Source organism: Rhinatrema bivittatum, chromosome 3 (genome assembly GCF_901001135.1).
Source record: "Rhinatrema bivittatum chromosome 3, aRhiBiv1.1, whole genome shotgun sequence".
Classification (NCBI taxonomy): Eukaryota; Metazoa; Chordata; class Amphibia; order Gymnophiona; family Rhinatrematidae; genus Rhinatrema; species Rhinatrema bivittatum.
Window position 1 is genome coordinate 289,135,370 of NC_042617.1, and position 26,889 is coordinate 289,162,258.

At 43.1% G+C, this 26,889-nt stretch overlaps 1 protein-coding gene across 1 annotated transcript in view; it reads right to left on the bottom strand.

The window, feature by feature from the left end:
• The window catches only part of SLC26A10 (solute carrier family 26 member 10), a 97,751-nt gene that overhangs the window by 70,279 nt on the left and 583 nt on the right, over positions 1-26,889 (bottom strand). Inside the window, exons 2-9 of the mRNA XM_029594921.1 lie at positions 18,544-18,654; positions 17,628-17,785; positions 8,755-8,919; positions 8,125-8,277; positions 7,533-7,615; positions 7,110-7,257; positions 3,492-3,605; positions 1,637-1,714 (exon numbers count right to left, since the gene is read on the bottom strand). Of these exons, the coding sequence (XP_029450781.1) occupies positions 1,637-1,714; positions 3,492-3,605; positions 7,110-7,257; positions 7,533-7,615; positions 8,125-8,277; positions 8,755-8,919; positions 17,628-17,785; positions 18,544-18,654 (1,010 nt within the window). The remainder of the gene's footprint in view (positions 1-1,636; positions 1,715-3,491; positions 3,606-7,109; positions 7,258-7,532; positions 7,616-8,124; positions 8,278-8,754; positions 8,920-17,627; positions 17,786-18,543; positions 18,655-26,889) is intronic.

A 26,889-nucleotide genomic window follows, 5' to 3' on the forward strand; every position in this document is an offset into this window, starting at 1 on the left:
CTGCCAGTCCCCGCCGACCTCTCCGGCATTCCCGGGACAGCGTGAGCACTTCTGACCACCATCTTGGACCTGGAGTTACCTAGATGCATGTGCATATGCGTGCACAAGGGCCTCATTTGAACACGTCATGGCGGGAACCTCGGGGGCGTCCCCGCACGATGAAGTCAACCCGCTAGTGTATTTAATCTGACCAGCCCATGCCTTTCTCGAGTTAGCAAGGAGTTCCGTCTTGCTGAATTCGCCACATTCAAGGACTTCCTGTTCCTGACTTGGCTTTGGCATCCAGACGCTCTGAGTACCTGCTCCTCAGGGGCTCCCTGCGTTCAGCTATCCGCTCCTCGGAGGGCCATCCTACCTGTCTGCTACTAGACCTGCTTCTCAGGTCTCTACTTCTCTCCAGGAACCATCTACTGTGAGTACCTCTACTGACTTCTATTATACAGACTGCATTGTGGATTCCATGCGGTGTATCCCAACCCTCGGGCCACTACCGTCTTTCTTCAGTAGAAGCCATTCAGCTTTCCTGCTCTACAGAATACCGATACACCATCTATAGGAGCCACTTCCGGGTTCTGGCATCACTACCAGTTCTTCAACATCTACTGTACAGACATCCTCGGCATACCCCACTCCATGGGCCACTACTGGATCCGTATTCCCGCAGTGCCTACACTCGTCAGAGGGGATCCCCGGCGTACCTCGCTCCGCAGGCCACTACCGGATCTTCTCAGTGTGGTCTCACTGTGGGTAATTCCCATTGCCCAGGACTATACTTCTCTATCTCCAATTCTGTGAACATTACTTTTTCCTTCCTTCATAATAAAATCTCCACTTCTAGTGTCCCACGCCACTGAGACCGTGCCTGCCGACGGTAAGGCTCACAGGGTGGAGACATCTCTCATCTCAGCCCAGGGTTCACATTCTTACTTAAACATAACAGCATCAGGCAGTGTTGTCTTTTCTGTGGCACACCTGAAGAAGTCTGAAGGCACACCAGTGTGGCATGGCACTCTGGTTGGGAAACACTAATAATGAGCCCTACATGTGGCCACTAGCTGTCACCATTGCACGATAACAGACTCCCTCCCCACAAGGTGTGTGGACCAGTGCCTACACAGCATCCCCAGGCCTGGCTGACCCAGGGTCTACTCTCTGCATAGCACCTACCAGTGAGCCACCAGGCCAGCCAAACGGAGGTTTTCAAAAGCAGGTTGGATACACACGTCTGGAATGGGGGAGGTACAGGGGATTCTGCCTGAAGGCAGGCGATTGGCTAGATTACCTCAGGTCCCTTCTAGTCCAATCTTTCTAGTCATCCCTTGTGGTTCCTTCTGGCCCAATATTTCTATGACTTTCTGACACAGACAGCATCCAAGCACATGAGGGTATAAGTTGCCCAGCTTTCAAAATCTTGTTTTGAGAGGCAGTTTGAGATACATGAGGAGAGAAAAAGGATCCTGGTTTTAAAAACCCATCCAGATTCCTTGGGTTAAATGAATTGTTTGCAGAGCAGAGTGAAACAAAAAAAAAATATTAAAAAAAAAAAAAAAATTAAAAAAAAAAAATAATACAATTAGAACCATCTTTCCAAATTCAGAGCAGATCTCCGAGAATTAAATCTCCATTTCTTTCTTACCTTGGGTAGGTAGTAGAAGAGGGGTCCAACCCAAATCAACACCACAAGGACTACACAGCTGGTGAAGAACCCAGAGAGCTAAAGAGAAAGTAAACAGGCTGCTAGTTATCCAACACAATCCCAGAACACAGTACAGCTTCCTTCAGTGGGGGATATAGATATATAGATATGATAGAGGATATTTCAGATAGCAACCCAATTTCCAGTAACACTGGTGCATTTCCACTGAAACTTTTTTGTTACATAGTATAACTGAAAACATTTCCATCAGGGTTAGTCTTCTTAGGGGGCCAATTTTCAAAGGGTTTAGGATCCTAACATTTGGAGTTAGGCTCCTAAATTGGCACCTTTTGAAAATTTACTAGGGCTGAGTTCCTAAATTTACATTCCTAGTTTCATTAGGCTCCTAAATTAGGACTCTAACAAGTGGGTGGCTACAGGAACAAAGTTAGGGTAGGGAAACAAAGTTAGAAGCTCAGCACTGATTTTCAGAACTAGGCACCTAATTTAGAAACCTAAATCTAGGCAAATAAATAGCAGGCATAAATTTAGGGGCCTAACTTTTAAGCCCCCTAAATTCATATGAATTTTCAGCTGAAAACTTAGGGACCTAATTTAGAAGCCTAAATTTAGGAGCTCAGCTTTTGAATATCTGCCCCCCTTACTGTCTAGTGCTAACTAGCATTTCCGGTACCCAAACTGACTGGAGTAAGAGAAGGAAAAGATAGAAATAAACAGAAACAGCAAAACATGATCCCATGTCCATAGAAGAGAAAGGATGACCAGACAGCAATACAGCAGGTAATCCCAGTAAAGGCTGACACTAACTCAAAAGAAGGGTCTCTTTCAAGGCTCGCAATCAAAATGAAGTCTTTCACTTTGGATTAATTACTGCAATCAAATTTGTGGGTGTCCCATTGCTTCTCTTTAGTACATTGAATTGATTACTTGTACTGCAGCCTTATCTTCCAAGAACCACCAATTTATTCACTGAGGCAACAAGATGAAGGTGACAAGTGGTGGTTTTTGGCCACTTCATGCTCTCATATAGGCCAATACAGAATGGTGCGCTCAGCCGAGTGCACTGTTAACCTCCATTTGGCTGCGAGTTTTTGACGCACTATTATTACCCCTTATACAGTAAGGGGTAGTAATAGTGCATGGAAAACGTGCTGCCAACCCCCCCCAAAACTAATAGCGCTCATCACATGCAAATGCATGTTGATGAACCTATTAGGTAGTCACCCGCAATACAGAAAGCAAAATATGTGGCCAAGCCGCACATTTTACTCAGAAATTAACTTCTGCCAAAGACAGAAGTTAATTTCAGAAGGCACCGGGGAAGTGTACAGAAAAGCAGAAAAAAAACTGCTTTTCTGTACACCCTCCGACTTAATATCATAGCGATATTAAGTCGGAGGCCCCAAAAATAAAAAATTCTTTAAAAAAAAAAAAAATCTGTCAGCGGCCCGCGGGTTGGAAAACGGACGCTCAACTTTGCCGGCGTCCGTTTTCCGAACCCGTGGCTGTCAGCGGGTTTGACAATCGACGCCAGTAAAATTAAGCGTCGGCTGTCAGACTCGCTGACAGCCGCCACTTCCGCCAATAAGGAGGCGCTAGGGACGCGCTAGTGTCCCTAGCACCTCCTTATTAGCGCTGGCCCTAATTTAAATACTGAATCGCGTGCCCAGGAGAGGTGCCTGGGCGCGCGTTGGGAGAGCGGGCGCTCGCCTCAGAGCGCCGGCTCTCCCGCGGAGTTTACTGTATTGGCCTGATTGTGCAAAAAAGTGTTGCTCACCTGATCACAGTGCAGCTCAGAAAGATTGGGAGCCTGAACCTGGTCCCAAAGACGTACCTGGGTGTGTCCACCTGCGCTCTCCAAAATGTTGGTGGTGGCGAGGGTGGCAGAATTAGCAAAGCAGCTGAACAGCGAGGAGATGATATTGGAAATCCCGTGAGCCAGGAGCTCCTATTGGAAAATCCCAAAAGAGAGCACAGCTTGCAGTTAGGAAGTTAGCCAATACTACCTGGAGTACTGCAATTATAGAAAGATCCTGGCGAGGTCCTCGCCTCCCGTTTTGTTTTTTTTTGTAAATGGTATTTTATTGAAATCAGCTGTCATCATATTAACATAACAATTACACATTGCAATAAACTCTACATATTCACTCGCCTCCCTTTTATGGACAGCTCTGGTGGTTTTTGGATTTCTCAGTTGATTGATGGCTGAACATAACATGTACACTATCTGTGCTGACCTATGTTCCGGCAGAATACAAGGACACAAAAAGTCACCCTGTATGAATTAAAAATTCTATTGTTCATTTATTTTTCAATTCCTTAGGCAATTGTAATATCCTCGGATATTAAAGGAGCTTAGAGAAGTTCTGGCAACTACATTGACATTGCTTTTCAATCATTCTTTGGTGATGAGAGTGGTTCCAGAGAACTAGAGAAGGGAAGATGTGAACAGCAGAAGTAACAGCGAGGCTTGAGACTGCGGGCCAGGTAATCTGACCTCAACAGTGGATAACCTGAGGGAGTCACTACTTAAGGAGAGAGTAGTGGAGTATCTTCAGATCTAGTAGTTTACAAGAGCTAAGGCAGCATTGCTTTACCAGAGGCAGATCATATCAAACAAGTCTGATCCATTTCTTTGACTGGGTGTCCAAAGAATGAGATCAGGAATAAAATTGCAAGAAGACTTTTGGCACTGTCCTAAAGAGGTGACTCATAAGTAAATAAGAACAGCCTAAAGGTGGGTCAGTGGTAAACTGGATTAGAAACTGGGTGAGTGCTAGGCAACCGAGAGCTATGGTAAATGGAATTCACGTCAGGTAAAGGGATCCATCCTAGGTCCAGCTCAGTTCAATATTTTTACCCGTGATATTGCGGAGGGGTTAGTAGGAAAGGTTTGCATTTTTGTAGACGATACAAGAACTGCAGCAGGGTAGACACTTTAGATGGAGCAGAAAAAAAAATGAGACATGGTCTAAAAAAGCTTGAGGAGTGGTCATGGGTTTACTAGAATTTACTGCAAAACAAGTGTATTTGGGGCACAGAAACCCAAGGGAGTAGTGTATGATGGAGGGTGCGATACTGATGTGCACCAAAGAAGAGATCTCAAAGCAGCAAACAGTACAGCAAGACTATAGTGAAGTCAGATAAATGTTAGGATGCATAGGTTAAGGTAACACCAGTAGAAAATAAGAAAAAAGGAAGGATAATTGTTAAGACCTTATCTGGAGTGTTGTGTCCAATCCAGAGGCTGCATTGCCAGAAGGATACAGAAAGAGTAGAGGCAGTCCAGAGAAGGGCTACCAAAATGGTGCAGAATCTGCTTAATACGTCCTATGAAATACATCCTAGAGCAGTGGTTCTCAACAGGTGTGTCGGGACACACTGGTGTGTCGCGAGGTCCCAGGAGGTGAGCCGCAGGGCCAGCAGGAGGCTGCTGTCTCCTTAGCCTGGGTGGAAGTTGGCTGACTTCTCATATATTAGTGTTCACATCACTACTAAACCAAAACTGCAGCCTCAGGAGCAATCCCCAACATTAGTTACATAAATGACAAAGAAAGGGGAAAAGTATTAAAGAATGTTGGTCAAATGCTACTGTCTGGTAAAGTTAGCCAGCAGTAGTAGCCTTGCTTGACCAGTGCTGAATACGTTCTGTACCGTTTTTAATGTATTTAATGTACAGTACGTATTCAGCATGGTTAAGCAAGGCTACTACTGCTGGCTAACTTTACTGGACAATAGCGTTGACCAACATTCTTTAATACTTTTCCCCTTTCTTGGCTCCTCTCACTTCCTTCTCTTCTTTCTGGCCGAGTGGGAGGCTGTTTCCTCCTTCACCCAGATCACAGCGAGACATTACAAATTCCTACTATTCTGGGCCTGATGGGACACAAACCTTATCTCCCCCTGCTGAGTCTGGGAGTGATGCTGCTGAAGAGCTCTTCACCCTGTGGAGGGTGGGGGAACGGAGGGTGGGGATGCTGAGCAGATAAAAGTGGAAGGGAGAGGGAGTGTGGGGGCTACTGAGCAGGAAGGGATGGGAAACAGGGGGTCAGGGAAACTGGTATGAAGGGTAGGGAGAGTCAAGCAGGGAAGAGAGAAGCACAAGGAAGAGGATGTAGAGGGTCGGGAAAGCTGGGCAGGGATATGAGTGTGAGCGGATGATTGAAAGGGAGTAATTGGGAAAAGTGAAGGATGATAAAGGCATGGAGGGGAGTGATGAGTTGCAAGAGGCATAATGTCAGTTTGGGGAATGTGTATTTCTTCTACCTTTGTACTTTGCTTAGTGTAGGAGGAGATAGATGTATTTGTTTCTAGTTCTCCAGTTTTGCACTGCATGCAGAGTGGCTTTTTGAGGTTTCCATTCCAGTTTTTGTCTCCACATTTGTAATGTATGGTCTTTTATTCTGTATTTGGTGAAGGTCGGATCTGTATGTGTTGCTGAGGTGAGGTATTTTACTAGTAGGTCGGCATTTGTATCAGTCTTATTCGTTGTGTTTTCTCATTCTCAATAGGGCATGCACTGGTGGTGCCCTGCTGCCTTTTCAAAGGTAGGGATATTGCTGTCTGAATTCTTGGAGTTAGTATTGCTATGGTATGGCAGGTTTGCTACCCATGTGCTGACTGGGTTGTTTTTTGGGGGTTTTTTTTCAGATTTTGTATATATTTACAATGTGTCTGACAGTAAGGGAGTTTGTGTTTCTGTTACTGAGATACCACCAGACTATCTTTTTTTATATGGCGAATGGTATGGGGAAATCTCCTGCCCATGAGGGTCAAGTGTTCAGTGTGTCGCGCCTCTAAGCATTATCTGTCAGGTGTGTCCCAGTAGAAAAAAGGTTGAGAACCATTGTCCTAGAGAAGAATAAGGAGAGGGGAAGTATGAAAGACATTGGAAAGCCTCAAAGGTACTACTAATACACAAGAACTAGCATTTTGCAGTGGAAAGGAAGTTCTAGAACAAGGGTTCATGATATGAGACTCAAAGGGGAAATCTCGGAAGTTCCATAAGGACATTTTTTGACACAGAAAGTGGTGGATACATGGAACAGCCTCCCATTAGGGGCGGTACTGGCTAAAACAGTAGCAGAATTCGAGAAAGCAGGAAATAAGCACAGAAGATGGGAGGATGTGAGAGGAAAGCCTGAGATCGGATGGGCATCAGGAATGGACAGATTAGATGGGTATGATCTCTGTTACCATCAATTGCTATACTTCTGTGTTCCTCCAACATCACTGGGAACCACCATGGTAAGCAAGAGAGTGAAAAATTACCTCATACTCACTGGATTTGATTGGTCTATGCTGAATGTGATATCACACATGACATCACACACACATGTACCATGGACCAGTGGGATACTAGAGTAGAGTGTGTGCCCTAGAAAATAAATCTGAGTTTCCTCTTTAATCTGGAGTCACAATATTTCTGAAGAGTTCATTTGTAATTACAAACCTGATTAGGATCGATGGTGTAGCTGTGCTTTTCTGCATAGATCATAGCCAGCGACACGGACACAGCATATGCAACAAATGTAATGGCTACTGTATCTCCAATCACATCAGGGATGACCTCCAGGCTCGGGAGCTTGGGTTCAGGAAATCTAGACAGGAGCATCACAATTCCGCAAATGTAAATTCGGAAGAGGGTTTCACAGGCTTTCAACCCATCAGCATGACATTTCTAAGGACCTACTTTACATTGACTGTTGAATAATGAGACTTGACCCATTTGGTTCCTCTGTCTCTACGCACAAGCCTCTCTGCCCATCAAATAAGTGAATTAGTTCAACAGCCATCTACTAAAAGGATGCTTTCTGTAGCTGCCATGCTATGGAGTGTAGACCTGCCTAGCCCATCTCAGACCAGTACTTCTTACCCAGCTGGTATGTGTCCAACAATCTGAATACCATATTGAGAATCCAGGGACGAGGCAAAGGTTACCCCTGTGGCTACCAAAACCTGCAATGGTGCACAAGGAAAGAAGTGTTAAAGAGGAGGAGCTTGCATAATGAGCAATCCAAAAACAGGAATTCTAGGGCAATTATAATGCTACTTCATTTTCCTGGCATCATATTAATAGACATTTAAACCTATGCTTATTAAAAGGAAACCAGCAAAGTAGCTTTAGTAGAGATAATACCTTTACAAAGCTTAAATCCACTAGACCATTCCAGTTTATTTCTATTTTAAAGTTTGGGTAAGATCATTTTTCTATGAACAGGCTACCAGCCTGTCATATAGCATCCAACTGGGGGACCTTTGGTCCACTCTTTGACTCTTCTTGAGACTTATTCAGCAAGGGTACTCCTATCAGGAACTTATGCTCCGCTGACATAGCTCTCAAGGTCAGAGCACACAAGCCCCTCACTAATATTAAGGAGGGGGTCCCATGGCTTTACAAGTTGACAGCCTTCTTTAGGCCTCTTATTTAACCGGGAATTATGGCAGACTGGCAACAGTGTACCTACTATTACAATTTCCCCTGGGATGGGCATTCGTAGTTTGTTCCGGAAGCGAGAGTTGATTTCCTTGATTGGAACCAGTGCTGCCAAGCAGAGGAAGGAAATGATGAGCTCTGCAATGTTTGTCATCAGTAAGGCTTGAAAGACGGAGGCCAATGTCTAGACGCAAAACACAATGGGTAGAAATCAGTATTCAAATCCACCCCCATCCTCAACATGAAGTCTCTCTGGGGGACAGGAGGAATATCTATGCAAGGTGTGCACGTGACATCAAAGAACATCCAGCTGGCACTCTGAAGGCTTGCTAAAGCCTTGTGCCACTTAAATCCTGAGGTGGTATTTGTGATATGCACATTGGCATTGAGGTGTATTTCTCTGTTGCATTTTAGAGGAATTCTACTCATCATATCTAACTTTTAGGTTTGTTCTAGTAAAGTATTCCTTTTATACATTACCTGTCCCACATTGCAATGTCTACTCCTTCTCTGGTGGGCATGGAATCAGCTTTCATCATCCTAATCCCAGAAGTGCAATAGTGGAATGGAGAAAAGCCATATGTGATGGCTCCCCGATGAGAAACAGATAGGAAGCAGTATGGATGGATGCCATGCAGTGGATGATAAAGGCAAAACCAACCTTAAAGATGGTGAAATATCCGGTAAAGCGAGGCAGGGGGAGTCCGAGCATGCTCTGGATCTGGGATATCATAACGTGGAAGGCTGCCCCATTGGTAAAGGCCTTCACTATGGGTTCAGAGAGGTATGTGGAAAGGAAGCCCAGCTGGAGGATGAACATTACAATCTGAAAGAGAGGGAGGAGCAAGCTTTTGTAAAAATAGATGCTACATGGTTTCTCCCTGCTGAATTCCAACTTTACTGGGTGTACGGCAGGCTTTCTTCATAACTTAGATGGATATTAATGGACAAGCTCTGTACAGTGTGTACAATAGTTTAAGACCGGAGACATCTATTAGCACTAAGGATCCACAAGACAGAACATAATTCATCCACTGGGTTTACTCATGCACAGTCAAGTTGGGTAGAAAATAGACATCAAGCCTTTCCATTTTGGGGGATGTTTTCTTCTGCTCCTGTGGGTTTCCAGCTCATTCGGAACTAGGGCTGCAATCTGACACCATGAGGCTTCCTGTGCAGCTATACAGGGATTTTCCCCCTATTTTATATCGCCTTCCAACTCACATAGTCAAGTCTTCACAACAGCCCTGAGCCAGAGCTTCTCCACTCTCAGGAATAGCCTAGTGGTTAGAGCAGTGGGCTGAGAACCACAGAAGCCAGGGTTCAAATCCCCATCATCCTCCTTATGAGCTTGGCCATGTCACCTTACTCTTCATTACCCAAGAAACAAACTCAGGGGTTTTTCACTAAAGGTTTTCTCCCATTCTGTGTCTATGGAAAAGATGCTTAGAAAATCAGAGCTCTTAGGTACCAATGCAAAAAAAGAGGCAGAAAGCCCCTTTAACATGTGCATGGTACAGGTGGTCTGCCGGTTATGAACGCCAAGTTTATTGGCATCTGTTTTCATAATGCAGCTGGCCGGTTATGAAAACAGATGCCGAGCATATCGGCCTCGGTCTTCTTAATGCAGTCGGCTGAGGGGTTTTTTTTTTTAACTTTTAAAAAGTTCAGAAAAGCAGTTTTTCTGCTTTTCTGAATTTCTTTTCAATGCGCTCAGCTATTATGCCTACTCCAGGCAGGCATTAATAGCTGAGCGATAAATGTGTGTCAGACGCACATTTATTTTTTTACATTTGGAGAGAAAGAGTAATAGCCTCGTTCACATACATTCGCATATGTTGAGCGCTATCCCATCCACTCTGCGAATGCGCGTTAAATAGGCGCTAATCTACCCCCTAATGCAATAAGGGGATTAACGCCTCTTTAATGTGCATCCGACTGCGGGTTATACAGTGTATTGCATTGGCCCCTTAGATTATAAACTCTCTGTGGACAGAGAAATACCTTCAGATACTGAACATAACTCACCTTGAGCTACCAATGAAAAGGCATGAGCTAAACAAATACATTTTAAAAAATGAGCTTTGTGTCTGACCCTTAGGAAGCAGCTTTGCGTGAAGAGTGGGATTTCCCCCCCCACAAACGCATCAAGGGTTTGAATACTGCCTCTATGGCATCTCTAGCCCTGGGTAATATTTATTTATTTATTTATGTATGTATTTATGTATGTATGTATTTATTTATTTAGAGTTTTTCTATACCGGCATTCATGATACAATCACATCATGCTGGTTTACAAAATAACAGGGGGAGTGATAATTTTGAACCTTGAACAAGTGAAGAGAGACAATGCAGTTACAATAAAAACAAGGCTGTTCAACTGGGAGAAGAAGAAACAAAGCTATAGTAACTTAACAGACAGAGGTATAATTATTTACAGTATTATAATAGAAGACAGCATCAAGCTTTATAACAGCAGTCCAGCCACCTTTTTTTTTTTTTTTTTTAATGAAATATTCTTAATTGTTGCTCTGGGTATCTTATCCAAGTCAGCACAGATTATCCTTTTCTTCATCTCCATCATTTAGCCACTAGGAATCCTCTGTGGTTTATCCCATGCTCTTTTGAATTCCCTTACTCTTCCTTGTCCTCACCACCTCCTCTGGGAGGCCATTCCATGCCTCCACCACCCTTTCCACATAGGAAATACTTGAGTTAACCATTTGTGAATTACCAAAGGTTGGATCATTTCATCTAAGTCTTCTTTACAAGCAACGATCTAAAGAAAGGTCAAATAAACCTTGAGGAACGCTAGCCAAGAATGTTCCAAAAGTTAAAAAAAATCCTTGGGTTTTATCACTTGGCCTTCAAACTCATGCTCAAGGTGAGTTACAATTCAGGTAGGACCTTTCCCCAGAGAGGGCTTTATAATTTCACTTAGTAGCTGGGGAAGCAGCAGTCGCAGCAACTTGCTCAAGGTACATCAGTGGGAGAAATGGGATTCAAACACTGGTTCCACCAGGTATTAGCCCACCACTCTAACCCACGAGACCACTCCTCCGCATCCTTCACGTTTCCAAGAATATGGCCAGACCTACGCATGAGGGCAATTTTCAAATACCATTTCCCTGTGTAAATGGCTACTTGCATAGGTAACAAGGGCTATTTGTAAAAACGTGTAGGGGATAAGACAGAGAATGTAACTGTCACCCTCTTTTTCATGGCGTTAAGTGTCCCAAAGGGCACACAAAAGAATTTATGTTTCTGGGGCTGCTTCTGGCAATACTCTTTCCCCTCCAGTAAACTTCCCAAGGTGTGCGTTCTTTCTGTGGGGGGAAGCTGATGCTTATAGCCCAGGCGATCTCCCTTCGCCTTCTCCCTGTTGGATAGGACCTCTCAGAAACGTCTGATAGTAAAGTTCAGAACCGTGTTTCTCCAGCCCTAGTCCCAGGCAAGGAGGGGTGGCAAACACCTCCTCACCAACTTAAAATAGGTAAAACCTCTCTCATAGTCCAAAAATCTCCTCTGGAGGGGCCCTCTGTCACTACAGATCTGTCTCTCTCCTAGACAAGATTCTGTCAGATCTTCACCAAAATGTCTAGGCTCCCACTCCAATGTGATTTCTCAAAAACAGTGAAACATTTGAAGTCTCCGTTCTTAATCAGAGGCAGATCCAGAGAGTGCACAGAAAGGAATAGCCTCCGAAAATATATCCGGTGAGGGGATAGGCCTCACTTTAAAAGAAAAACTCTAAGAGCTCCTTACTCCTCAAACACCAACTAAAAATGCCAGCCACATATCTTCTACTAGCTCCCACTTATAGGAAAAAGGGTCCACCCATTTCAGACATTCCTCTGAGTGAGGTGCTAAATAGTGGTATCTCCTCCTAACTAATTCCTATGGTATGTGCAAATCTCTATAGGTACTTTTCCCATAGGCAGTTTTGCTCACAGGTGTTGTACTGGGAACTGATGTTACACCTGTGAGTAAAAGTCTTTATTTCAGTTTATAAGCTACTTTTCCACATACAGCAGAGAAGTACAAAAACAAAACATCAACAATCATAAAACATCAAAACAAAACACAATCAATATCACTCCTAGACAGATAAGCATAAATAATTTAAAAACAAAAAATTATAAATAAAATCACAATGCTTCAAAGCACAGCACACTAAAGAAATGCATATAAAAAAATAATTTAAGATAATCCTTAATCAAGATCACATCACCATAAAAATAAAACCACCACTACGAGCAGAAAGCACAAAAGCATAGCATCACGACAGACCCTCTAACCCAGGAGAAGTTGAAAGACCCAGGTCTTCACAGATTTCCTAAAGAATATATCATCTTGGAGGCTGGAGAAGGACATATACTTATTACCTGAAAAATAAGCTGTCTTGCACCCGGGGGTAAGCATTTGCCCCGACGGCTTGCTAAATACAATCACAGCTGATTCCCTTTGCACTGGAGGGGCATGGCCTAGACCAGATCCGGAAGTGAAGTGACTGCATTTAACCATCACTGCTTGCGGCGCGCAGTCGACGCCAGCGCGCTGCTTAAGCCGCGCGTGCTCAAGGGGCGCGCGGTTAAGCAGGGCTTAGCCGGGCTTTGCCGGGATTTTGTCCTAGTTTTTCTTGTTTCTTCGAATCATCAAATTGAAATTAAAATGGACTAAGAAACAACACCTCCAGGTAGGATAATTTATATTTGACTCTTTCTGGCCTCTCAAAGTGGAATCTTTTTGTATAGAACATACAATAACCATCTATACTCCTCTTGGCTCTTGTTATTTTAGATTAACTTTTTCCTTGAAATGCCACACACTAAAAGAAAGGCCAGGATACGGCCTTCCAGTGAGGTGGCAATTTCAGATATAGGCCAAAAGACAGTATTAGAATGGCTTGACCCACAGAAAACCCCACAGGTGTTAGTCGCTGGGGGAAATGCACAGGAACGAAGTGCTTCCTCCCTGACTACTGATATATCTTTGAGCCCTGGGGAGCCGGCTCCTCCATCACCGCCCAGAAGAGAAGGGGATATTTCCCCAATTAACCCGAGTGGTATCTCAGAGGGATCATTAAAACCAATGGATACCAGAAAAGAATTTGGTAATGGAAACCCTAATGTGAATCTGGACTTTAATGATTTGAAACAACAAATAAGTTTGGAATCTTTGGAAAATCCTACTTTAGAGCCAATTGAAACTAGTACTCCAGGCAATGTGGAATCTGTTAGAAGTAAAATGGATAATATAGACGTAATAATTAAAGCAAATAAGGTATGGTTAAAACCGGTAAAGTAACTATGGATAGTTTATGGTCATATATGGAAAAGCTAGACACTTCAATAAGTAAGTTAACCTATGTGGTATTAAAGACTTCTAGTTCTTTGCATTTGAATACAAACGAATTGGGAAAACAAAAAGAAGATATAAATAAGATATATAAGCGTGTTCTCCAGATTGAAAGGATTCAAAGTCATCAGATTGTAAAAGAGGAAGAAACAAATAGAAGATTAGAAAATTTGGAAAATACCATAAGATCTTTAAATTTAAGAATTAATAGTTTTCCAATTATTAAAAAAATGGATCCTATTGAATTATTTAGAAACTATGTATCCCAAGTCTTGAAAATTCCCGAGAAGTGTATGCCAGTGGTAGTTAAGGCTTACTATTTAAGTGGAAAGAAAAAAAGGCTGGAATTAGAACTTGAAAGACAGGGTAATGATGTTAAGGAATATGAAGCAAATTCCATAGATATATCAGATTTGCTACAAAAATCGCAAGATGAAATTGAAATAAAAGTAAGAGAAACTCTATTAATACAATTTGCTTTTTCCACAGATAGAGATAACATATTGAGATCTTTTTTTTAGAAATAGATCTACTACTTTCTATGAACAAAAGGTTTGGATTTTCCCTGACCTCATTAAGGATACTCAGATTCGAAGAAAGAACTTCCTACAATATAGGAAAGCAGTAACAGATAAGGGAGGGATTTTTACTTTAAAATATCCGTGTAAATGTTCCATTACATTAGATGGTAATAACTATATATTTTGGGATCCAAAGGGTTTGAAAGATCTTCTTGAGACTAATGAACGGCAAGTAGGAAATGAAAAATAGGTCAAGAAATATTGTATATTTTTTCTCTGAATTTATTTTTCCTAAATTTCGTTCAAAGGATTTAGATTCCACTTGTATTGCCTTTTTTAAAATGTCAGTATGGGGAAACTAATATAATATACTGATGTGATATTACCTGTATCTTGATATATGTTATTCCAAGGCTGACAATATTTTTTATTGCAGTGTAAATTGTTTACTGTAATTTAAGTATGTAAACAATAAATAAAGAATTGAAAAAAAAAAAAAAGAATATATCATCTTATTTCTCAAATGGTCTTTGGTAGGGAGTTTCAAGGAACTGGACCTGCATATGAAAAAACCTTAAGAATGTTTTGAAGCTTAATCTCTTTTGGCAATGGAGGCTGAAAACATACTTCATGGGTAGATCTCAGATTATTATTTACAAAAAGAGTAAGTTTTGCATTTTTTGTACCCAGGTCATGAAGACATTTATGTATCAAGAATAACTTGATACACCCAGCAATAGGTAGCCAATATTAAGCTTTTCATATGGATGAAACATGATCTTTCACCATTAACCCTGCAATTTATCAAGCTGATTATTTGGAATCATTTGAAGTCTACTCAGGATCTTTCCTTGCAATTCTAGATACAAGACCTTGCACTATTCAATCCTTGAGGAGATCCTCAAGCATACTACTGTAAGCAGATCCTCACTTGATAAATATGGTCTAAGATACATAAAAGACAAATGCAAAATCTGGATTTAATTACAGCCTGGATTTATTTATCCTTTTTTTTTAATTTTAGTCAACGATCAGACCAAGCATATGAACCTGATTAGACAATGGCAAATCAGAGCTTTTTAATGTAATGACAGGTGGAATAAGGGTCAAAGAAGACTTCCTAACACAAAAACCTTCAGTTTTTGTAGGGATACATTTTAATTTATAACCCTTCAGTCATGAAGCCATTTCCTTCAGACACGTATTGACCTTCAGAATGGCATCTACCCTTTTCTGACCAGTAGACCAGAGCAACAGTATATCATACATAAACTGGATCATATTGAAATTCTGGATTAAGGGTCCCAAACACTGAACATAGCTATGAAAAAGTAGTAAGGACATGCTCAACCCCTGCAAAACTACGGAACTGAGAGGCCAAGAAAGAAAAAAAAAAAAAAGGTCAATTCTCCCAAAATTTGCCACTGAAGCCTATTCTCTAAGAAAGAATCAATTCTAATGGCATGAAGACAATCTAATAAGATACAGTGATCAACTGTATCAAACGCAGTGTTAAGATCTACCCATACCCATCCCTTTGTCCATCAACCTATGCAGATAATCTGACAAAGCCAGTAAATTACTTTCTACTATGTAATGGTCTGAACACAAACTTTGCAATATCTAACATCTGATGGCGTTACAAAAAATGATTGTTGAAAAGCAACCGCCAACTAAATCAATTTGCCAGTAAAAGAAATAGTGGAGACAGGGCAATAATTCAATAATGCATTAACATCCAGAGAAGGTTTCTTGAATAATTAACAAATGACCACTACGGACTTTGCACCAAAACACAGAATTTTGTAAATTATCCCTATAAGGGAAGACAGACTTCATAAAAGTAAGGAAGCCGGGTGCTCAGTGAAATATTCTAGCACTTAAGTGGATTTTCAGCTGCCTGCTCGCCTAAATCCGCCCAAAACCGGGCGGATTTAGGCGAGCAGGGCCCTGCGTGCCGGTGAGCCTATTTTACATAGGCCTACCGGCGCGCGCAGAGCCCCGGGACTCGCGTAAGTCCCGGGGTTCTCCGAGGGGGGCGTGTCGGGGGGCGGGCCCGGTCGTCGCGGCGTTTAGGGGGCGTGTCGGCAGCGTTTTGGGGGCGGGTACGGGGGCGTGGCTACGGCCCGGGGCGGTCCAGGGGCGTGGCCGCGCCCTCCGTACCCGCCCCCAGGTCACGTCCCGGCGCGCAACAGGCCCGCTGGCGCGCGGGCATTTACTTCTCCCTCCGGGAGGCGTAAATCCCCGGAGAAAGGTAAGGGGGGGGGGTGTAGACAGGGCCGGGCGGGTGGGTTAGGTAGAGGAAGGGAGAGGAAGGTGAGGGGAGGGCGTTAGAGGATTCCCTCCAAGGCCGCTCCGATTTCGGAGCGGCCTTGGAGGGAACGGGGGTAGGCTGCGCGACTCGGCGCACGCCGGCTATACAAAATCAATAGCCTTGCGCACGCCGATCCAGGTTTTTAGCAGATACGCGCGGCTCCGCGCGTATCTACTAAAATCCAGCGTACTTTTGCTTGCGCCTGATGCGCCAGCAAAAGTACACCTATTCGCGTTTTTTGAAAATCTACCCCCATGCATACAAACATTAAGTATGCACAGAACTCTGCAGCCCCATTTTGCATCAGGTTAAGTTACGTGTGACATAGCAAGCTGATATTCAAACTCAATTTATGTTTAGACCTTGTGTTTGTAAATCAGATTATTTTGTGTAAGTCTGAAATTATAAACGTAACTTTGAAGATAGGTGCACTATTGACAATTTTTCCTTTCGTGGATGGTACTCATAGGCAGGCCGATACAAAAAGAAACGTGGGAGAGCAGGCGAGTGCCCGCTTTCCCGGCACGCGCACAGGCCAGTGTCCTGTGCGCGCGATACAGTAAATAAAAATATGCTAATTAGAGCCCGTGGTAAAAGGAGGCTGTCAACGGGTTTGACAGCTGACGCTCAATTTTGCTGGTGTCTGTTCTCGGACCCGCTGACAGCCACGTCGGAAACCGGACGCCGGCAAAATTGAGCGTCCGTTTTTCAACCCGCGAGCCGCGGGCTGATTTTAAATTTTAAATTATTTTTTTACTTTTGAGACCTCCGACTTAATATCGCCATGATATTAAGTCGGAGGGGGTACAGAAAAGCAGTTTTTACTGCTTTTCTGTGCACTTTCCCGGTGCTGAGAGAAATTAACGCCTGCCTTTGGATAGGCGCTAATTTCTGAAAGTAAAATGTGCGGCTTGGCTGCACATTTTACTTTCTGAATCGCGCGGGAACAACTAATAGGGGAGGGGGGGTTGGACGCGCGCGTTTCGATGCGCTATTACCCCTTACTGAATAAGGGGTAAAGCTAGCGCGTCAAAAACGCGCGTCCAACCCCCCCCCCCCCCCCCCCCCCCCCCCCCCGGCCTGAGGGTTGGTATAAATATGGTTGCAGTTATCCTACATTTTTATAGGTCTTTGTGCCTATGAAATTCTTATTTATACTAGAACAACAACTTGGTAAAAAAGTAAAAAAAAAAAGTTAATTTTTAAAGTTCATCACGCAGTATCCCATGGGCCAGGCAATGTCTCTGTGGGCTAAGAAGAGGCCAGAAATGGAAACGCTTCTGCCAGGGTATTAACTAGCTTCCATGTTGCTCATTATCATCTCATAACCAAGCAGCCTACCATGATGAGTCCCATCAGGAAAGCGATAGCCGCGGCCACTCCTATCCTTTGCTGCTCGATCTCCTCCACTTCGGCACTGGTGGCGTTCAGATCCAAAGGTTTGGGGACAAGGCGCTCGATCACAGAGCCAGTCATCAAACTCAGGACGGCAAAAGTACCTGGAGGACAGCAAATCCTAGAGTGTAACAAAGGTCTAGACAAACTTCCTGTGGCACTGTTGTGTTTATACATAGTTCAGCAGGTGTGCAAACATCGGGAGAGGGGTTTACACAAGCTTTTTCGTCTGTGTAAATAATGGGATTAACTAAACCTCCAATACTTACCTGCATCATGAAGGGCAAAGGACTTTTGCCTCTTAATGGTTCAGCGCAGGGAGGGTAATTTTATAACAGTGGTAAAGTCTGCATGGACAGAGTATTTCCAAAGCAAACGTACATGCATAAGTTTGCTTTAAAAGCGTTTGCGTAATTGGCTGAGCACTCAAGATTACACCTGCTTCAAGCAGGGCGCAACTTGGGGGGGTAACTTAAGTTTAATGTATCAAAAAAGCATGCATGTAAGTCGCAAATCTGCCCCAGCTCCAACCGTGGCAATTTCTTCTCCTCGAGGCCCGTACAAATATGAATAAAACCTAGTTACACAGTACTTTTACACACATTGGCCCCCAATTGATTTTCAAAACACCACTTACAAGCAAAAAAAAAAAAAAAAAACACCTCCTAAAACACCCCGGGAATTTGTGCATATAATTTGCTTTGAAAATCAAGTCCAAAGGAGGCGAAGCTACATGCACCCCCTCCTCGTGCCTGCGCCCCCTTTAATCCCAGAAATTTCTGCATCTGACCGACATTTCACTGCGGCCTGAAATTCACATTTGCCCTTGCATAGAAAATAAGCTGGCAAACATTCCACTCACCAGTAGACACATGGCGCCCAGTTCCAAACAGCATGTAAAGGATGACTGGGAAGAAGGAAGTGTAGAGGCCGTAGACTGGAGCCACAGAGGTCAGAAGGGCAAAGGCCATTCCTGTAGGAAAAAAATCAGAGAAAAAAAGGTTGAGGAAATGTCCACTCCTCGTGTTATCTCCTTGTACATCTGTGTTTTGGAAGTTGTTCAGCTTGCTTGGGATGTGTTTGCATTGTTCTGGGAATGCTGCACGCCGTCTTGCTGTCTGAACAGCACTGACATTATGGGCGCACAGTGGGGACCCACTGTCTCCTCAATTTCCATCTGGGGCCCTGCCCCACTTTCAGAGTCCCATCCCAGCCCACCCTAGTGGTCCTCGCCTTCTATGCCCTTCTCGATCCACATTCCTCCCCAGGCCAGGAGAGCAGAACTTCAAACCTTCCTATTTCCCTTTACAATTCTGTTTCTCTAGTTCCACAGTTGAACCACACTCAGTACCCCCATAGAGAGGGACCTTCATTTTCGGTTGTTATTGTTCTTTATTTTTTCCGGGAATTTAACAGGGTTTATTATGACAAGAACAAAAACAGGAGAAAATCTTTTGCAAAAACAAGACTCGTTTTTCCAGGTAAACATCAGTTCATTTTGGTGGACAGAGGTCAGGACCATAAAATATTAAACAGATCCACCCACTCAGCAGCAACCCCAACTCTACCCCCAGCCCCTGCCTAGCATGTCCCTCTCTCCCCCTAACCCCACCCTGCCAAGTAATCTCCCTTCCGCCCCCAAACACAACAGCCTTCCTCCTTACTGGTAGTAGCTCTTCTCTCTCTCTTTTGGCAGTGTGCTTCCTGAGGCTCCCGCGCTCTGCATTTCTGGTTTTGTGCAAGGCCATAGAGCTTGCCAGGAAGTGCTTCTGCTGGGACAGGACCTGCTTCAAATGCATTTGTGGCATCAGATACTTTGGCAGCTTGGGGGGGGGGGGTGAGAATGCAGGACTTTAAACATGACACGGGCAGCAATGGAGGGTGAGCGCTTTCAATGGTGCAGGATGAGACTTGTAAGCACCATGTGCTTTGGCCCACCCTGGCTTCCAGTAGTGCTGCAGTCCTTGAAATGCTGGAGCAGCTTTTTAATCAGCCTAAAATTAGGGTGAATTGCCACCTTTGGAAAAATCCAGGAATTTACGAGTAAAAAATTGGTTTAAACTGAAAATGAAGGACCCTAAAGTATAAAATGATATAACTAGGGGAGTTTTGTGGCTCGGCTCTTCCCCAAGGAGTTGAGCCATTGTTGACCAAGTGAATTCTAAAATAAATTTAAGGGGTTAAAGATGTGCAAATTGCAAAATGCTTCACTGCAAAACTGAAACTGGCAAAAACTAGACTCACTTCAAGTATCTTTGCTTGAATATTACTAATTGCCTTGTGTGCCCTTGTAATTTATTTATTTATTATTTATTATTTATTTAGTGATTTTTTATATACCGCGGCACGTTAAAAACATCACCTCGGTTTACAATAAACAATAATTCAGCAACAGGCTTTACAGAGAAATTGAAATAACAGACATGATATATATCAAAAAATACCAACAAAATAACAGCAAATACAATAAACCAATGGTAATCATGATCCTTAGTTAATGGCAAGTCTAATAATAAATGGAAGTTCAGAGACCAAAAAAGTCTCAGAGTTCAGAGACCAAAAAAGACCAAAAAAATGTAATATTGTGAAAGTGGAGAATATTCATTCCATCTCATTTCTTTCTTTGGAATTCATTTGTGAATCTTTGAAGATTGCAATCCCTTTGCTTGGGCCAATTAAAAAAAAAATGTTGTGGCACATATAAATTAGAGCTATTGGAAAGATAGAAAGAATTGAATAGAAAAGATCTTGGATCACTCTTTAAACTAGACAAATAAGAGCATTTTTTTTTCTAATAGATAAAGTTTGTCTGAGGGCATGTAAAAATATTGGACTACAGCCATAACAATAGCTTAAAACGTTGTTTTAATGTTTTGGAAGCAGGGCTGGAATAAGACATGCTGAGACCCTAAACTATGTGAAGCTTAAGAGGCTCCATAGCATTATCAAAACAATGGTAAAACTTGAAATGTAGAATTTTATTGTGTATTTAGAAGCCCCTCATAATCTGTACCTTATGTAGCCTGTTCCTAAACCTGGCAATGTTTGGAAGAATAAGAATCTGCCAAATTATAGAAACTGGCAAAATCAGATAAGAACTTGCTCAACTATTGCAGGAGCACATCACGTCCCCTCCCCCGACTGCCTGTTGAGTTGGGTGTGAAATGTAAAGTTTGGATTATGGTTTATATTGCTTTAAAATAATGTACATTCATCTTATTTTGCAAAAATGTTTCTGCCTCATCAGCCCTCTTGTTCATTACGTTCCTCCGGTCAGCAGTTGCTAATGATTCCTTCTACAGAGGAAGCCCAACTGCAACTGCCTAGGAATTGAACCTTATCAATAATTGGACCTAAAGTTAGGGAATGAGCTGCCCATTGAATTGCGGTTGCTGATGACGGATTTGAAACTTTTTGGGAAACAGCTTAAAGCGCTATTGCTTAGGGAAGCTTTTAATTGAATTTTGATGTTTTAACAGGTATACATTGTCTTTTCTGTCTGTGGATTTTTACCGTTATAGGTTAAGGTGTGATCCGCTTAGCTTGAGTTCTTCGATATAGGCGGCCTAAAAATATTTTAAATAAAATAAATAAATAAAAATTGGCACAAGTGCGAATGGGAAAAAATAAAGAGGATTATATTGTTTTGCGGATTAAGTATGAAAGAACACCATTATAAAATGTCAGTCTAGGAAATAAAAGGACTAAGAGAGCCCACAAAACATATTAGGGCGTGAATGAGTGCTTCATGGGAACAAAGGGAAAAAGTTAAGATTTGTGTTTAGAGCCAGTTGACAAGGGATCAAGCAACTTTTCATGCAATTTTAAATATTTGCTGTAACCTGTAACACAGTTAACTTACTTTTGTAAACAACTATGACTAATTGAATTAAACCTGAAGAATAAAATTGCTGTAGAAAAAGAAAGACGTAGCGCATGAGCGTCAGAGGCCACATCTGTCTCTTCTTCAGGAGGCCTCCAGAATTTGTTCTGTGTCCTAGAATTTAGGGGCGAAGTGCTGATTAAATGCAGCATTTACCCTCTTTTTACTCCGTTTGCAGCAGGATTTTCTTGCTGACAGTGACATATTCTGCACAATTTAACTGGGAAACAGCAACTTTGGCTTGTGGTTAGCAAAAGGGACTATAATGTTGGACTTTTTGACCAAAAGGAGTTGGATCAAACCCCTTACTAAAATAGAAAGAGACAGTAAATAAAATATATAGATTTATAAATGGACATTATAGTTTAAAATTTCAGAAAATGCATGCAGCCACCCCTGGGATGGATGCCCCAGGAAGGAATTTCTGCTATCTATTCTAGACTGCAGCAATGTTTCCAAAGGGAAAAGGGGAGAAGGAGCAAAGGGCATTATCTAGTTGCCACTGAGGAAATGTAGGCATAGCCCTTGCTAAGACTGGCATTAATTCACCAAGCAGAAAAGTAGTTGGAAGTTCTCCAAAGATGCATGCGAACAAAAGCAGCCATGCTCTCTGCTCCTGCTATTTCTGCAGACAGGATTAGGTAGGAGAATTTTCATGCATATTTATGGAAATAGATCAAGTTATGCCCCTGGATATGCATTTAGAGCTCTGCTTGGGACAATTTTATAACCAGAGATCTAGCCGCATAACTCTGTGGTTAGGCAGATAGATCCCATTCAAAAATGTTCCTCATAGATTACAAGTCAAAGGATTCAAATTTGCCTCCCCAGGGCCCTAGTGGACCAACTCCATAGCTGTCGCTATGGGTTAACAAGAGGTGGCAAGTGCCACCTCAAAAAATAATGTCTTTCCTCCCCCTGTTTCAGACATTGGATCGGGAGTGGGTTACCCCAACCCAATCTGATGCTGCAGGTTCACTGGTGGTGCTGCTGCAGCCATCAGTCCTTTTTTTACTGCCTCCCCCTCCCTGTGCGCTGGCAGCAGGAACAGAGTTTAGCCACATGGTCCTCTTCTGCTGCTATAGAGCTGGTTTCTGCAAGATTGCACTGCTTCTACCATGAGACTAAGCCCCAGGTAGCAGGAGATGGAAGTTCACTTAAACGCTGCTTCTGCTGCTGGAAGAGAGAAACTGGTGGGGACTCATAGGGAGGGGGGGGGGGAACCACAAAAACTGGTGGGGGAAGAGAGACTATGGGGACTGATGGGGTTGGAGGATTGGGGCTACAGCAACTGGCGGGGGGGACTTGTAGGGGGGAGAGAAACTGGTTGGGGATTGATGGGGCTGGGGAAAGGGCGGTGGAGGACTGATGGGAGGGGCAGAAACTTTGGGGGGGGGCGAGCCTCAGTCAGTCCCGGTTCAGAAAGTGGGAGAGGTAAGAGCCTGGAAGGGATGGGGGTGAGAAGATGGGGGAAGCGCATAGGGAAGGAGTGACAGTAGGAGATAGCATCTGCAATGTGGGAGAAAGTAAGAAGGGGAAGGAAAGGAGGAGAATGAGAAGGTGGGAGAATGTAGGAGAAGAAGGAAAGAGCCTCTGGAGGAAGGGAAGAAGAGAATGAGTTGAGAAAACATCTAAGAGACAGAGATGGAATGGGTGAGAAGGGGGAAGACTGTCTGGAGGGTAAGGAATGAGCAGTGGGAAAGTGAAGTCTGCAGAGAGGAATGAAGAGATGGTGTGAAGTCCCCGAGTGGACTGTGAAGAATTTGAGACGCAGTGCAAATAGAAAACTGTGGAGGGGCGAGTGAGTGTGGAAATGAGACTGGAGAGGAGATGAAAGAGGAGAAATGTGAAGCTGGGGAGGGAGAAGAGAAAGAAGGAGGCTGGATGCCAGGAGGAGATGAGTGACGGAGAAGGAGAAGGGGCTGGTGAGGAAATGAAAATTGGAGGAATGTAGATGAGGGGTGGAAATGGGGGAACGGAGAGACAGACAGGGAATGTGAGGGCTGCAAAGGGGGTGAGAGCGGGAGATGGAAAGCTGGTTGGTAGGTGAGAGGTAAAAGACGAAGACTGAAGAATGGGAAGGGGAGAATGAAGGGCAAAATCTTGATATGAATGGATAGAAAGGCAGAGAAGAGAGAAATGGAGACAAAGATGAAAGGGAAAGATCAATGTCAGAGACAAATGTAGAGAAGGAAGAGAAGACAGGAAGCAAGAGAAGAAATGAAAAATATAGATAGGAAATCCTGGAAAAGAAATTAGGAGAAGACAAACAATAGGAGAGTGGAAAAAAAAAGATACCAGGACCAACCCAATTAGAAAAAAAAATGCCTAGACAAAGGAAGAAAATACAAAATTTAATTTCAATTTTTAGATATTGGAATGTGTCAGTTTTGGGAAATGTGCATCTCTTCTAATGTAGCCTTATGCAAAGTTCAGGAAGAAATGCATTTCTGTTTTTTCTCCAGTATTGCATTGCTTACAGACAGGCCGATTCTGTAAAGTGCACTCAGCTGTGCGCATGTTTTAACACACGGTTGGCCATGTATTTTCAACACGCGTCCACTACCCCTTATACTGTAAGGCGTTTAGCGAGTCAAAAACGCATAGCCAAACCCCCTGTAAACTAAAAGCGCTCATCATATGCAAATGCTATTAGTTATTCACCCAGGATACTGAAAGTAAAATGTACAGCCAATCCACACATTTTATGCTCAGAAATTAATGCCTGCTCAAGGGCAGGCGTTAACTTGAAAGCTCCAGGTAAAGTGTACAGAAAAGCAGAAAAAACTGCTTTTCTGTACATACTTTGACTAGCGATATTAAGTTGGAGGAACCAAAAATGTTAAATAAATAAACAAACAAACAAATAAATAAATAATGTGCCAATCAGTCCGGTTAGGAGAATGGACACTCAATTTTAACGGTGTCCATTTTCCTAACCTATCGCTGTCAGCGGGTTCGGAAGACCAAAGCTGGTAAAATTGAGCGTCAGTTTCCTGAACCCGCTGACAGAGCCACCTCTCCTGGGCCAAGGAGGCACTAGGGGTGCTTAATTGTCCCTAACGCCTCCTTTTAGCGTGACCCCTCATTTAAATATAGGACCGCACGCCCAGGAGAGGTGGCTGGGCGCTCGTTGCGTGAGTGGGCACCCGTTCTCCCGTGTTTCTTACTGAAACAGCCTTTCTGTCTGGCTTCCTAAGTTTTCTCATTTCAGTTTTAGTCTGCGTGCTTCTGATTCTAAAATTTTGTAGTCTTTTATTATTAGTTGAGGGTATGTCCATGTTCAGCATGTGTGATCAAGGCGAGGAACTCTACTAACATGTAGCTCCTGTTGAGGGATTTGTAGCAATCCAGCTTGTTCTATTTCCTCAATAGGAAGTGTATTGGTATTTTGGGTCCAGTGTAATTTTTATAGTGCTGCTTTTTCAAAGGCTGTTATTTGAGTCTTTGGAGTTAATGCTGTTACAGTATGATAGGTTTGCTGTATGGGTTTGGAGTATATCTTATGCAGAGCTTTGTGTTACTTATCAAAATGTCTTGCAGTAGAAGATGTTTTTGTTGCTGTTACTGAGGTGATGCCAGAATTTGAATAATGTTTTTTGTATGGTGAATTGTAAGATTCACTTTCCTAAATCCACTATTGGATGTGGCATGTGTTATAGCACTGGAAGTGCAGGATTTGTATTAACATTCTTCCCTTCCTAAACTGACTCTAGAATTAATTCTCCATATAAAAGAATTGGTTGAATTAAGCTATCAAACATAGGTGCCAGGTCTATGGGTGCAGTGGCTGCTTGAACATCCCTAATACTAAGCAAACTCCTTCACTGTGTCTATAGAGGTAATCTGTGTTGAGTTTAGCATCCCCAATCGTTTTGAAAAGTTGGCTCCTATGCTGTCAAATAATTTTATTGGGAGGTTGAAACTGCCCAGTATTTTGCACAGGACGACCTTGGGATTTTTTTCTTATTGTGTCTTTTATAGCCTAATGTTTCCCAAACCCAGTGTGCCATGGTGTGTCTTCAGACCCGATCAGGCGTGCCACAGAAAAATCACCACTTCCTGATGCTTAGATCCAGGGCAGCACCCGAGCTCTGCTCTCAGCAACTCCCAGCAGCAAGAGACTCTAGGGGGGTGGTTCTTAAACATGTAGGAGCTTCTTTCTAGAAGCTGAGTACCCACGAATGCCTCCTCTTTCTAGATGCAGCATGAGCTCTGGAGTGTGGCAATTATTAATAGGCAGCATGCAGGGCACAGATAGCTAAGCTCCACTTTGTGCAGCACACCCAATGCACAGAGCACCTTTGCATCTTCCCTATTTTTGAGTCCTTCAAGCGTTTGTCTTATCTCTCTGGGTTGAGTGCAATGGGGGGAGCATGCTCTGAGTACTGGATGCCACTCACTCTGAGTGTTGGGAGCAGCAGCAGTGAAAGAAGTCTGGCAGCCACATGTGGCAGTCGAGGTAACTGACTGAGCAGGCTGTTCGCACCACACCAATTTCTCCCTTCTTCTGAAGGAGCAGGTACAGCTGAGCATGAGCATACTGCGTTCATGTTCATCTTCACCCCCTCTCTCTCTGTTTTAAAAGTTTCTAAGAGACACCTGTGGGTCTCAGTGCTTCTCTAGTTCTTCTTTTAGCTATACCAGTCCTCTCCATGTTCACACTGCCTGCTCTATGGAGACTGGTGTTCCACAGAACAATCTTATTAGTGTATGTTTGCCTTGGACATGAAAAGGCTGGGAAACAATGTTAAGGCCAATTTAAAGGCAGGGGGGCCATGCTGTGTGAGTAAGCCAGTTGTGTGGAACTATCACTTTGTCTTGCCCCCCTCCCCCATATACTTCTATCTAGAGATGCCAATGGCTGCCAACTCTCCTGCATCTGGTTTTGGATTTCAAGAGGTGGGAATAGGTAGAGAGGAGCTTTAGCAGTGGAGGGTAAAGCCAGAGATAAAGAGTCTGCTTATTGCAGCAGACAGGTTATATAATTTAATGTACAAATTTATAAGCTGCTTTTCCAAAAAAAAAAAAAAAAAGCTGCTTAAACAAAATCAGTAAAGGTAAATCATAAGATCATTGCAACATGTATAAAGTGAAGATAACAATAACATCATAAAATGTCACAAACATCCCACATAAGAACTAGCAGCCTAGAAGGGTCTGTAGGTGTTTAACTGCTGATATATCCTCTGCTTCTATTTCAGTTTTACAAACTCCTAGCTGTGTTCTGCAAAAAAAAAAATATATATATACTTTTTTTTTTTAAGTATCCAATGGAACTCATTGAACCGGGGCTGCAAGATAACCCGGGCACGCTCTTTCGTC